The sequence below is a fragment of the Manihot esculenta genome, chromosome 1 (genome assembly GCF_001659605.2).
Source record: "Manihot esculenta cultivar AM560-2 chromosome 1, M.esculenta_v8, whole genome shotgun sequence".
NCBI classification, from domain to species: Eukaryota; Viridiplantae; Streptophyta; class Magnoliopsida; order Malpighiales; family Euphorbiaceae; genus Manihot; species Manihot esculenta.
In genome coordinates this window covers 32,330,852-32,344,587 of record NC_035161.2, presented here as the reverse complement: position 1 = coordinate 32,344,587, position 13,736 = coordinate 32,330,852, and the positions used below count along the sequence as shown (strand labels likewise).

Genomic DNA, 13,736 nt, shown 5'->3' with positions numbered 1-13,736 from the left:
ACTTTAGATCTCAAATATTTTATTATTTAATTTTTATAATATAAATAAAATACTTTTTATATTTAATAATTAAATTAATTAAAAGAATTAATTAATATAATTTTTAATAAAAAATATTTTAATATATTTTTTAAAATTAAAAAATTAACTAATGAACTTTATGTATTATATTGAAGAAATAATAATTCTCTTTAAAATAAAACATCATTTAAAAAATAAGAAAAAAATCATTTATTTTATTTCATAATGACTACTATTAAATAAACTAAATAATTATTTATTTAATAGTAAAACAGAATTTAATGTAAATGAATTAAAGATAGAATATGATATCTCTCCAACAGCTGGTTAGATATTATCAAACGTTAATTTTTAAGTTAAATACAACATATTTTTAGTTATAAAAAAAATTAAGATATCAATTATATAATAATTATATCAAATATTCATATTTAAATTTATATTATTATCAATATATAATTTAATTAATTTTACATAAATTTTAATATAAAAATTTTATCTAATATTATATACAACCGAACTGTTATTATATGCATCATTTTTCAAATAGTTTAGAGGTCAATCTATTTATTAAATTATCATATTATTTATTTTGAAATTTATTTCATTGACCAAAACTTACTCTAACATAAATTATTTTTTAATTATCGAATTATATCATAATAATTTTTTTATATATATAGATTCACGGGGAATATATTTATTAAAAAAATAAAATATTTTTTCATATTTTAAAATATTTTTATAATAAAAGTTTTATTTTTTTTTAAATAGAGATTAGAGATCGGGGAGTAAAATTTAAAATCTCTTGAAATTTATTTAAATACATTTATTAGTTCTCACCAAATTAAATTTGTGAGTATAATAAAAATTTTAATTTTAAAACTTATATCTGGTGTAATAAAAATTTCTAACTTTAAAACTTTTAAGTAAGGCTTGATTTAAATTTTTTTAATATCCTCTAACTAATTAATTTTAAAAACTTGTTGTTTTCGAAGCACAGGTCCAAAAGTAATATCATACAGGCTTTTAATAGGAATATACTACAAAATTTGATTAAAACGAGAAAAGCGAGAATGTCTAGCCCAATTTCTTCTATTGCCTAATATACAGCAAGCTATCAGAGAATCGACGGAGAAGAGCAAAGATCATGTTCTTTCAGTTGGTGCAAGGTGCTCCATGTGTTTTGTAAGATCATTTATGGTGTTCGCATTCCACCAAAGTCTCTCATCGCTTGTTCTACGCTCGAACCCATGTTCGACTGCCTGCGTGCTACTACCACCAGGAGCTTCAGTAAGGAAATATTCCCAGAAATGATCATTTGCTCCTTGGGGAGTCGACGAATTTGTCGTCTCCAATTCTGATTCTGATTCTTTTACAGCTTCAACCACCGGAGCACTACTAATGGGCTCGCAGTTTACATCAAACTGTGGAGATTCAGGTGGAGTGTTCAGACTATTGATGTGATTGATACATGGAGGCAGCTCAGGAGACGAAGGAATATCCATAGAATGAAGTGAAGATTGATGTGATCTAGGTGAGCAAGTTTCTCCATCAATGGAAGAAGCACTTAGCACTCTTAAAATGATTGGTGATGGCTGCATATCATGCGTAAAAGCTTCCCCTGCTCCATAAAAGAATTCTTCAATACATTTCATGGATGAATCCAACTTGTCAACTAACTCAAGGTTCGACGTTGAGTCTTTCAAAGAATGAGAACTCTCACTCTCTTCCATTTTGAAATCGACATTGAAGTAATCAAGTTCAAGTAATCTCCTCTTTCTGCTCTGGTACTCTGATTGCTGCATGAAAATGGAGGCAAATCCAGGTTTCTTTGCAAGTTGAGACAAGAATGAAACTAGTTGAATCTGTCTACGCTCCATAGTCTGCAATCTCTCACCTAGAGACAAAATCTGACCCTGGAAGGCCTGCTTCTCTGTTTCATGTCTCTGTAGCTCCAGCTGAAGCAAGCTCTTGTCATGCTTTAGTCGCTTAATCTTCTCTTCATATTCCCTTTTCTCAGCTTCGGTCATTGGGGAGTTATTAACTAGGTTCTGCATTGAATGGCTATGGATTGGCTTTCTTCTGCGGATATTACTCAGAAGATGTCTCTGTCCTCTTATAAATTCTTCATTAGCAAACTCCCATTGATCAGGATCAATCTTCCTGAATCCCTGCACAAGCAGAAACCCATCTTCATTTTCTGAATTGGGCAATTGCAGTAGACATGCTAAGCTACTGATTTTCTCTGTTTTTGAACCTATTGTAATTGGATCACTATGCTATTAATCTAATGGGCACAGGAACTAAAATAGCTCATGAAAACAGAGCAATTCCAAATTGAACAATACCAATTTGCAGAGAGATTGAAACAAGGCGAATACTTACATAAGTATTAAGCTGTCTGACAAAACTTGAGAAATTATTATGCTTGAAGTACTTGGGAAGCAAAACTTGAGCGAATTCAGGAGGATTCCACACAACAAAACTGCACCCACCGTGGCTCCAAGACACCACTGAGTTGGTCAACGGATCATCTATCATCTCGTATGTTTTGATCAGAAAAGGAGCTGGTGCATTCGAACTACTACCTTGTGAACTATCCATGTTTTTTTCTTTTTCTCCAAACAAGACTTAATTCCCTAAATCTCTTTTTGTTTGCCCAGAACCTCTGATTTCGAACACCAGCAAAGCTCCCTCTACAGGAAACTTCAAACAAATTTAACGAAAGACCATATGCTGTAGAGAGTTTGCAAGTGAAACCCAGTATTGTAAATGGAATCAGAATCTCAAACCAACCGGATTCCTTCAAATTCAATCAGAAATGATTCTGGGTTTGGACTACAGAAAACAAATAACCTCAAAACGAGAAAACCGAATAGCAATTGCTGATAAAGCTTAAGAATTGGAAAACGGAGAAATTACTATATTGAAGAAAACTGTAACCATTGAAATTGCAGAACTTGGTGGAGAAGCAAGAAAAGAAAACCATAAATCAAAGCTTTTGACCATTTAAATAATAATAATAATAATAAACAATAGAAGAAGAATAATATGGCTTCAAGATTAAAACTCGAGACAAAGAAGGAATCCAGAAGCTAAAATTTTTCAAACAGAACCGTACTTATCTCTTAAATCTCCACACACAGACATATATATGAACACACACGCAGAGGCAGATGAAGAGAAAAAAGAAGACGGAGACACAATCGGCGTTTCATTTGTTGTCTTAATAATGGAAAGTGGTATAGGTTTGACTGCGGACATTTCCTTCTCATTTTCAACTTTCAAACATTCAACAACAAGAGAAGACTGGTCAGCATTTTAGTTTCTTTATTGAGAAATGCCTAATCCATAACACATTATTTCCATTAATATTTTTTCACATTATTCATAATTTAATAATATTTATGAATATTTTTAAAAAAATTATAAATAAATAAATAATAAATTTAGTTTAATAAATTAAATCTCCCAAAAATATTTTGCTTTAAGTTAGTAAAAGTCAACGAGTCTAAACTCCTCTCTTTTTTTCTTCTGATTTTTTTTTCTCACGTGATGGCGGATCCAATTAATGGATCTCACCACAAAGATCCATTTATTTTGACTTTTTCGTCATGGCAAATGTAATAATTTCCGAATTACTAATTTTGTTATATAATTACAGTATTGTATTTTTTTAAAAAATTAATTATCATTTACGATATTTATTTATTTATATTTTCATAATTCCGTTCATTAGATAAAGCTTGATAAGTAAAATATAGATTTAATAAAGAAAAAAATGAATTATTTTTTTGTCAATTGGACTGTGGATAGAGGAAAATCAATATAAATATTCTTAATTTAGATTTATTTATTAAAAAAACTCATTTAATATTTATAATATATTTTTAAACATTTAGCTTGTTAAAGTTGAGCATTTTGTTTAACACACTAAAAATTTTTCAACAATATTTTAATTTTATTTGATCAGAAATAATTCAATTAAAAAATTTAAAGTTTTTAAAAATTATAAAAATTATTTTTATTTGATTAGCATTTTTTTTACTTTATGAAAAATTAAAATTTTTTTTCTCAATAAAGAGGAAGTAATTTATTTATCTTAATTTTATCCACTAAATTATTTAGAGTTTTTTTTATTATTTTATAGATTTATTATTTAAACGAAGAATGAAGAAACATCAATTATATTTTAGAAAATTATTAAACATATTTATTTTTATTTTGTTAATTAATTTAGTCGTTTCATCAAATTTTTAAGTATATTAAAGCATATTTTGTTAGTTAAATCTCAAGTAAATGACTATTTAGTCCATAATTTTTACTATTATTAATACTTTTACTCGTTTATTTTCTAAAAAAATATTAGAGCGTTCTTCTACATAAATATTTTATCTTTTTATTAAGTATTTATGGTTAAATAAAGAGAATAAAGAAGGTGTTTAACTATTTTCAAAAAAAAAAAGAAAGTGTTTAACTGGGACATAACGCATAAATTAATTATTAATAAAAAAATATTATTTAACTTTTTATTATAAAAAAATTATTATTTAATTCTTTATTTTTAAAAAACTTATTAAAATATATTTAAAATTTTAAAAAATTTACTGACAAATGATATATAATAATATATTTATCTTTTTATTAAGTATTTATAGTTAAATAAATAGAACAACAAAAGTGTTTAACTGGGACATAACACATAAATTAACTATTAATAAGGAAAAAATTATTACATGGTTTTTTATTTAAAAAATTATTATTTAATTTTTTATTTTTTTAAAAAATATATCAAAACATATTTAAAATTTTAAACAGTCTATTAATTAATTTCAATATTAATTTTAACTGGTAAGTAATGTATAAAAATTTATAATATTGTTAATATAAGGAGATTAATTAATAAATTTTTAAAAAATTATGAATTGATTAATAAGTTTTTTAAACTATGATAATTAAATAGTAAAAAATAAAATTAATAAAAATATTAATTAGTAAATTTTTTATATTTTTTAAAATTAAAAAATTAATTAAATTATTAAATTTTCAAATAATATTAGAAATTAAATAATAAAATTTCCAATTAATAATAATAACATTACCATGCAAAGCTGGTCACTAATGGTTCATCATCGATCATTGATGTTATTGTTAACCAAACAAAACCTAAATCTTTTAAGATATCTTTATTAAATTTCAGGAGCTGAGTTCAGGATTAACATGGAAAATACGACGCCGTTTCACTGGCATAGAAAGTAGGAAACAGATATTTTTTTAATTGTTTCTTTATCCACTCTTTTTGCTTGGTAAATGGCAAATAGGCTATCGTTCAAAGAAGATATTTAGGAAGCCTGGGTCCAGTGATGTTCTTTTCCCAATCCAAAAGCCTAAAAAGATCTCACAGTATCTTCACCTCTCCACTTTAAAATTCCATCCCCACTCCTCAAAAATCTCCAACCTATTCAACCAGATACAGCACCAACAATGGAGTCCGAAGCTGTGAGACGAAGAGTAAACATCATTGCTGCACACTTCGCTCCCGCCGATGATATTTCCTCCACTCACCTCCTCCCCATGGTATGCCCCAAACTTTCATTTTCAATCTCATAATTAGAGCAAACAATTAATGATTACTTGTTATGATATCAGAATTGCAGCGGCAGTTTGAATTCTGTAATCCCAAGATGTGATAACAGAGTGTACTTTGCAAGGCAATGCTCAGCTTCTCAAGCGTTCTTTATGAGACAGGGTTCAACTGAGCAGGTTCCTTTATCTTCATAATCAATTAATCATAACCCACTCTCTGTTTCTTTCTATTGAGCTAACTTTTGGGTTTGGTTGGTTGGATGTATGTGTGAAGCCTGGTGGTGGCTTCAAATGCACAGCTTCTCAAGCACCGTTGTTTTCTAGGCCAACCAAGATGGACGAACATAAACCACATCAGCAGATCCAATCTCCACCGAACGATTTCAAATCTGCTTTGCCAGCTGAGCCAAAAACTCCTCCTTGTTTTGCAAGACCGAGTTCAGGAATTAGTAGAAAGAAGCAGCAATCTCTTTCCAATAAGAAAATTTATTCTCCCCAGCCTAATGGTCAGCAAAATTTTAGTTAGTTTTGTTTTAGAATAGTGCATTCTCTGGTATGCGAGGGTTTAATGGTTTTATGATGCAGGAATTGAGTGGTCACCAAGGATGGATGTTGCAGAATCTGAACGCAGTTATGTTCTGACAGTAGAGCTTCCTGGAGCCGATGTCAATGACATTAGGGTGGAGGTCAATAACCACAGGTACTGCTTCCTCTACATTTATTTCATTATCTTTATCAGGACAAATTCCTTTTTTTTTTTCTAACTCCTGAACTTTAAACATCATGAACTTTTTATAGTTCAACCTTAATGAGCAAGTTTAAATAATTATATTTAAACTTTTGTGTAAAAGTCAATGATTAAAAAAATATGTTTAATTTTAATATCATTGGGTAGTGGACACAATATTTAGATTTACGAGTTTAAATTCAATAAAATTATATTAAATTAATTATAATTTAAGAAAAATTAGATTTAGTAAAAATATAATTCTAATTTATTAAATTTTATTTAATTAGATTAATAAAATAATTCAACTTCATTAACATACTCCCATATTGAAATTAAAATTTCAGCTCTTGAATTTACTGTTTAATGGCAGTTTACTAGTGAGGGGCAAACGCAGCATCCAGAAATCAGAGCAGTCAATCTCAGCATATCACAAGAGAGAGATTTTACTAGGACGGTACCAGGTTGTGTGGCCATTTCCATCTAATGTGAACAGGGACAATGTCTCTGCTGAGTTTCTGTAAGTCATTTTCTCATCCCATTTCTTCATTTTACTTTTCTAAATTCATTCCATAGCTTCTCAAAACCAATGGACCCCCTGATTAAAAAGAAGTCTTTTTTTATTATTAAAAAAAAAAAAAGTAAACTTAAAATATAAAGACTTTTATTTATTTTTTTTAATATTATTCTCATTCTGGAATCTTGATGTGTCAATATGAAGTCATGATTCTTCAGCAGTTTGGGTTAAATAGAGGTGCGAAGAAAAACAAGTAACTCAATAAATAGGGTATTGAAATTTGGAGCATGATTGAAAGATAACAAGAGTCGAATCTTCCCAATCATATATAGTTTGATTTTGTTTCCCATCATTTTCTTGCCATTTCTTGATGCTTCTTGTTTGAAAATTAGATTCAACCTCGTTTTATTTTCCTCGTTTGTCTTAAAATTAATAGCCAACGATGACATGTGATAACATTCGAGAAGGGCAAAGAAAAAACGATATAATAAATATGAACACATTTATGATAATTTGTCAAGTTGTCAGCTTTTTATCACTTTAAAAATGAGTTTTTTTTTTTTTAAAAAGTATTATGAGAGCTTTTGATTACTGATTCGTATGTGTTTTGACGGTGCAGAAATGGATTTTTACAAATCACTGTTCCTAAACTTTGAGGATGAAATCAGACATCATGGTTACATAATAAAACATGTATGTGAATTGCAGCAACTTACAATGTCTGCAAATTTTAAATTAATTTGTAATTATAGATTAGAATATAAGAAATGTCCCCATCAATATCATGTAACCATTTACATCCTTTAAATATTTATCTTAAAACTTGTCTGATCTACAAGACAACGTTGAATGTATGTATACATATGAACATATCTTACTCCATTTCATTTCATTTCATCTCATCTGTGTCAAATATTTTTCCATAAAATTATATTCTTAATATTATTTGATTGAAATATTAAAAGATAATGATGTAAAAAAAAATTATACATATTAATAGTAATATGATAAATAAGATTGTTAAGATATAATTTAACTTATTTCAAGGGATGGTATTATTTTTCTTGAAAAGGATTTATTTTGATCATAAAATTATTTTTCATTTAAGCATTTAAAATAATAATAATAAAAATAGAAATAGAAGAGCTTGGCTTTGTTTATTTAAGAAAGTAAAATGAAAAAGCTGCATTCCTATTAATCTTAAAAGAAAAACAAAAGTTATATAAGTTTTTTGAAAACAGGCATGAATTGGCTAGTCAAATATTTTAAATTAAAAATTCAACTAATGGTTGGTTAAACTCTGTTTTATAATTAGGATAATTATTATCGTGTATTTATATTTTGATTAAACTAATTAAAATACTTTATATTATCAGAATTATATTAAAATATTCTTAACATTTTAATTAGCATTTAATTCCGTTAATTAAAAAGAATATTATTAATTTTTATTTTCTTTACTATTAATCTTTTAAGTCAAATTAAAAATATTTTTTTATACCGAAATTATCTTCTTTAAACCCCTCTCTCATCTTTTTATTCTCACTCTCCCTCTAATTTTCTCTGCCAAAGTTCTTCCTCTACTGAATCATATTGGCCCACATTTGCTTTGTTTTTTCAATTTAAGAACATAAATGAAGGGTAATCCTTAAGATTGACGGGAACCTGTGCATAAGCACCAAGTAAAATGAAGCAAACATAACTTCCGCGCATAAGCACCGACATACCTTTTGCTTTTTCATAAAATTCTTCCATAATTTTTTTTCTTTAACCAGGATTTTGAGTTCAGTTAGTTGAATAAAGTTCTCAAATACTATTATTTTCAAGGTTATCATGGTGCAGATAAAGAGGGTAGGGCTGTCTACGTCAAGAGGTTAGGAAAAATTGATACCGACAAACTGATGCAAGTGTTTCATGTGAAGACATGCTTGCTTCTTTTTACGAATGGCAGCTATTGAGAACTTTGTTGACAAACTAATGAAACTTGTGAGCGCTTTCTCATAAGTTGTACAGATTTAGGTGTGGAGAAAAAATAAAATGCAGAGAATGAAGAGAGAGATGAGGTTTATTTGTAATTATGAGGATAATTTAGGCATAAAAAAAAAAGTATTCTACTAACAGAAATACTCTTCAATTGATAGAATATATTTTAATAATACAATACAAGGGCATTTTAATTAGTTAAAGCAAAATGTGGGAGCATGATAATAATTATTTTTTATAATTAATAATACAGGGGCATTTTCTTATTTTTATAATAAGCTTTAAAAATGACTAATTTTAATTGTTACAATTAATTTCATTAAAGACTCTCCTCCATCTCCAAGTCAAATATGAGCTGAAACTTGGATCAAAGTGTTGGGCTTCCAATTTGTGCTCACCTCCAAAATCTAAATGGGCCATTGTAAACTTGTTTAGATGTTTTTTTTGCCAATGCACAACAAGTGTGGTCCAACTATAAAACAGAAAGTCCAACCCAAAATCACAACTAATGAGACTCACTCAAATCAAATCACCCAAAATTCAAAATATTCTACAATTTTCCAGTGGCGTCCCACCAACCCTAGCGGTGCCAAACACACCGTCACCAATTACCGTTTATATCAGCCACCACAATTCCGTGAGTTCATAAGATAAAAAATTACAGGGTCTTAGAATAGACTACACAGAACACTCGCCGAAGCTCAACAGTACAGTTTATTTTATTTTATTTTGATTAAAGGATTTTAATTTTTAAAGAAGTTTTTCTTGTAAACAAATTGACTGAATTTCAGTTTGTTTGATTATATATATAATTATAATTATTTTTCATTTAATTTTTTTATTTAAAATAGACTGGATTTCAATTTTAATATAGTGTAATTTAATATTCTAGTATTTGTAACTTCTTAATTATGATTTATTATTTCTATATACCCTAATTTATTAGTTTTAGCCGATGATAATTTATTTCATTTAATTAGTGTTAACTTAAATTATTAGTATTAATATTTATTTTTAGATGATAATAGAGAAAAGTAACATTTTAAAATTATTATATTTTAAATAATTACTATTGGTAATGTAAAAATACAATAAAAATAATGACAAAAAAATATATATAATTTATAATTTTATAATTCTTTTTAAAAGATAATTTTATGGAAATGATTTATTAAGATATTAATTTTTTTTTTAGTAAATAACTTTTAAAATTACTTGATTTTAATTTATATTTATATATACTAAATTTGTCAATAATTTTAAATTATTTAGTTTAATCAATAAAAAATATTTTTTCTTAAAATAATTTTTTTCTTAAATAAAAATATATTTTTCGTTCACTAAATGTTTTAAATATCCAAACACTAAACTTATAAAAAATATAAAAATATTTTTTAAAAAAATATTTTCAATAAAACAAATAAAGTTATTTCCTTTATAATATATAATATATATGCTACTTGAAACTTTCCATCATAATATTAATGTGCCAATTAATAAAAATATTAATTTAGTATTTTCCTATATATTAAAGTGTAATTCTTTCCATATAATTACTATTTCCTTTTTTTTTTAATTTTAATTTATCAATAGGTACCCAAACAATATTGTTTCCATAATAAAAATAAGATTTATAAGAGAAAGAAAGACTCTGCCTTTTTATTTTCTAAAAAAAGAGAGAAAATATTGTATATTTCTTGTAAATTTTCTCTATCATGCAATTAATGAGAAAAATAATTTTATTTCTTTTAAATTATAATCATTTCGTTTGATGATATTGTTAAAAGTATTATTAAATTTGTTAATATTTTTTATTTATAAAAACAAAAATAGTAAATATTTTTAAATTATTTTTTACTAACATTTAAATTATTATGATACTTCAAGAAAATCTTCCTTTTTTCCAGTTAAGGAAAAAAGCAGACTTCCAAAAAAATAATAATATTATATAATCCCATCAGGTATATATATAAATATAGCATTGTGGTTCTCTCTACCATTTGCCCATCTTTTCTGCTTTTTTCTGCGTGATGTTAGCTTTATTAGCCATGGAAGCAACAGCAGTAATGTTCATGGTGTTGCTCTCTGCAGTTCACCATGTTCATGGCGATGAACAGTTGCAGAAGGTGTTAACAACAGAAAACAGCGGCTGTGATTTGTTTGAAGGAAGTTGGGTTCGTGATGAATCGAATCCTGTCTATGAAACTTCAAAATGTCCTTTCTTAGAGAAGGAGTTTGATTGCCTGAAAAATGGCAGACCTGACACAGACTATCTCAAATACAGATGGCAGCCCGCTGCTGCAAACTGCTCCCTTCCAAGGTACACAAGTTTCTCTGTAATTTTTTTTTTCGTTTATATTATCATATCTGTTTTTAAGGTTTGAATTTTGTCCTATGTTCTTGTCTTGTTGATGGGTTCCAAAGAAAACTGCATTACAGATTGTCTTGCTTTCATTGTATGCATCCCACTAAAAAAATAAAAACTTTTTTCTCAAAAATCTCGAACTCAAAACCTCTAGTTAAACAAATTCTGCGCCTATCTTATTTCATCCGTTAAAATTTATCATGTTATGGTTGTGTTTTGTTTTGGAAAAGTTAGTGTGGCATTCATTGATTGTGTTTATAAGTTGGTGAATGCATGGCTGGTTATGAAAGAGACTGTAATGTGCAAATGGCAAATAGGGACAAACATTTTTTATGTGGGAAAATAAGAGCCTAGCTGTAGATTATTATTATTATTATTATTTCATATTTTATCTATAGAATTGATTGAAAAAATAAATTTAAATTAAATGACAAAAATTAAATTTAAAATATAAATAGATAATGAAAAAATGATCCAAAATGATAGTTAAGAAGTTAAATCAAAATTTAAGTATTAATGAGAAATGGTTACAAAACGACACATGAAGTGAAGATATGAAAGAGTGGTCCTAATTTGTGAAAAGGGTGCGTGAACTAATTAATACTGTCGAGGTTGTGATGCACGCAAATGGGAATGGAAAAGGAAAAGCTTTTTCCTTCCACCACTGGATTTTTGCTTCTTTTAATTTTCATCCTTGTTTCTTTCTTAGAGTACACGATTTGCTTAAATGGGATCAACCCGCAATCCTTCGCTTCACCATCCTTCTAAGAAATGTTTCCCTTCTCCCTCCTTTTCTTTTATTTATTTATTTTTTTAAAATTCTTGTTGTAGTGTCCCATTTGAACACCATAGCCTGTGGTTTTGGTTGTGATAATTTAATTAGGAGTATGATTGCATGTTAGTTATGGCACATGAAGAGTTCCAAAATTTAACCAAACTCATCAGAATCTTGATGGGTCCAAATGCAGCTGGGGCTCTCCCAATTTCTTTGGACTTATTTGCAAATTCCACTTCTCCACTTAATTACATACACAAAATCATTTCTTGTTTTGTTCCTTTCACCCATTAATGCTTTTTGGAAATTTTATAGAAATTCACTTTAACTATCTTAAAAATGTACATGAAACGAAAGTTTGTCTGAATGGGCCCACCAAACAAATCATACTGGATATTGATGTAGATTTAACGGCGGAGATTTCTTATCAAAACTGGAAGGGAAAAGCATAATGTTCGTTGGAGATTCACTAAGTTTGAACCAATGGCAATCACTCACGTGTATGCTTCACGTAGCTGTGCCCAATGCTTCGTATACCTCCGTCAGGACCGGAGGCCTCTCCACCTTCACTTTCCCGGTGAGATTAGTTATATTTTATTTTCCAAGAAAGACAATTATTTAATTAACTTTTTGCAGGAATACAAAGCAAAAGTGATGTTTTCACGCAATGCATTTCTAGTAGACATAGTGAATACAAGTATAGGAACTGTTCTGAAACTGGATTCCATTGAAGCTTCTAAATTATGGAATGGAGTTGATGTTCTGATCTTCGATTCTTGGCACTGGTGGCTTCACACCGGAAGAAAACAACCGTGCGTATGCTAGCTACTCCTAATTTCTTTAATTATTATTTCACATATTGTATGTAAAATTAAAGTTTCTATTTAATTAAAAATTAATTATATTACAGATGGAATTTTATCCAAGAGGGTAACAATGAATACAAAGACATGGATCGATTGGTAGCATATGAGAAGGCATTGAATACATGGGCTAACTGGGTGGACGCCAATGTTGATCCTTCAAAAACCTCCGTCTTTTTCCAAGGAGTTTCCCCCGATCATAACAAGTAATTTTTTTTTTATTTCTTTTGAAAATTCTAAATGCAAATTTGTTTCTAAACCCAATTTCTTACAAGAGCATATATATGTATGTTAATGTTTTTGAAAACAGCGGAAGTGACTGGGGAGAGGACACGGCGAGGTTTTGCAAGGAGCAAAAGCAGCCATTCCAAGGTTCCGAATATCCGGCAGGCCCTCATCGAGCAGAGCAAGTTGTGGAGAGAGTATTGGGAGCTATGCAAAAGCCAGTGTATTTGCTTAATATCACTGCACTTTCTCAGCTAAGAATTGATGGCCATCCCTCCGTCTACGGCAGTGGAGGTCACACGGGTATGGATTGCAGCCATTGGTGTCTGCCTGGTGTTCCTGATACTTGGAATCAATTTCTTTATGCACTTCTCCTTCAAATTTATGGCTAGCTACCCATTTCACATTACTCATTCCCATCATATTTTTTATTATTTTTTTCAGAAATCACACCAATAAGGGTATTATAGTAATTTTATTGGATAAAATAATTTATCCCAATCAATAAAATTATTTGATTTGATATGTCTTATTTTTATAATCAATAAACATGATATGCATGAATGTTTTGTTTGACTTATCTCTTAATTATGCTCAAATTAAATTATTGTCAAAGTGAGATATTTCCGGTGCCTATACGATAGAAATTTAATTGTCAAAGTAAAATTTAA

The 13,736-nt window shown here is 28.3% G+C and overlaps 3 protein-coding genes across 4 annotated transcripts; 2 read left to right on the top strand and 1 right to left on the bottom strand.

Moving 5' to 3' along the window:
* Positions 1 to 1,025: 1,025 nt before the first annotated feature.
* LOC110618738 (heat stress transcription factor A-4c) lies at positions 1,026 to 3,250 on the bottom strand. Its single transcript, XM_021761976.2, has 2 exons — positions 2,410 to 3,250; positions 1,026 to 2,195 (listed from the first exon to the last, which is right to left on the bottom strand). The coding sequence occupies exons 1-2, from the start codon at positions 2,626 to 2,628 to the stop codon at positions 1,170 to 1,172; spliced, it is 1,245 nt and encodes a 414-aa protein (XP_021617668.1). The 5' UTR covers positions 2,629 to 3,250; the 3' UTR covers positions 1,026 to 1,169.
* A 2,093-nt stretch (positions 3,251 to 5,343) lies between these two features.
* Positions 5,344 to 7,751, top strand: LOC110620896 (small heat shock protein, chloroplastic). Of its 2 annotated transcripts, none has more exons than XM_021764847.2 (6): positions 5,344 to 5,601; positions 5,674 to 5,787; positions 5,885 to 6,116; positions 6,196 to 6,310; positions 6,711 to 6,857; positions 7,474 to 7,751. In XM_021764847.2, exons 1-6 carry the CDS (start codon positions 5,509 to 5,511, stop codon positions 7,508 to 7,510), a joined length of 738 nt encoding a protein of 245 aa, XP_021620539.1. In that variant the 5' UTR covers positions 5,344 to 5,508; the 3' UTR covers positions 7,511 to 7,751. The 2 variants fall into 2 exon arrangements, with proteins under 2 accessions (XP_021620539.1, XP_043813925.1); XM_043957990.1 differs by lacking the exon at positions 7,474 to 7,751 and adding an exon at positions 7,055 to 7,414 and having other exon boundaries at positions 5,362 to 5,601.
* Positions 7,752 to 10,818: 3,067 nt separating this feature from the next.
* On the top strand, positions 10,819 to 13,514 carry LOC110600647 (protein trichome birefringence-like 43). The gene is made up of 5 exons (XM_021737526.2): positions 10,819 to 11,157; positions 12,383 to 12,554; positions 12,614 to 12,789; positions 12,888 to 13,046; positions 13,151 to 13,514. The coding sequence occupies exons 1-5, from the start codon at positions 10,868 to 10,870 to the stop codon at positions 13,455 to 13,457; spliced, it is 1,104 nt and encodes a 367-aa protein (XP_021593218.1). The 5' UTR covers positions 10,819 to 10,867; the 3' UTR covers positions 13,458 to 13,514.
* The last annotated feature ends 222 nt before the right edge of the window (positions 13,515 to 13,736 follow it).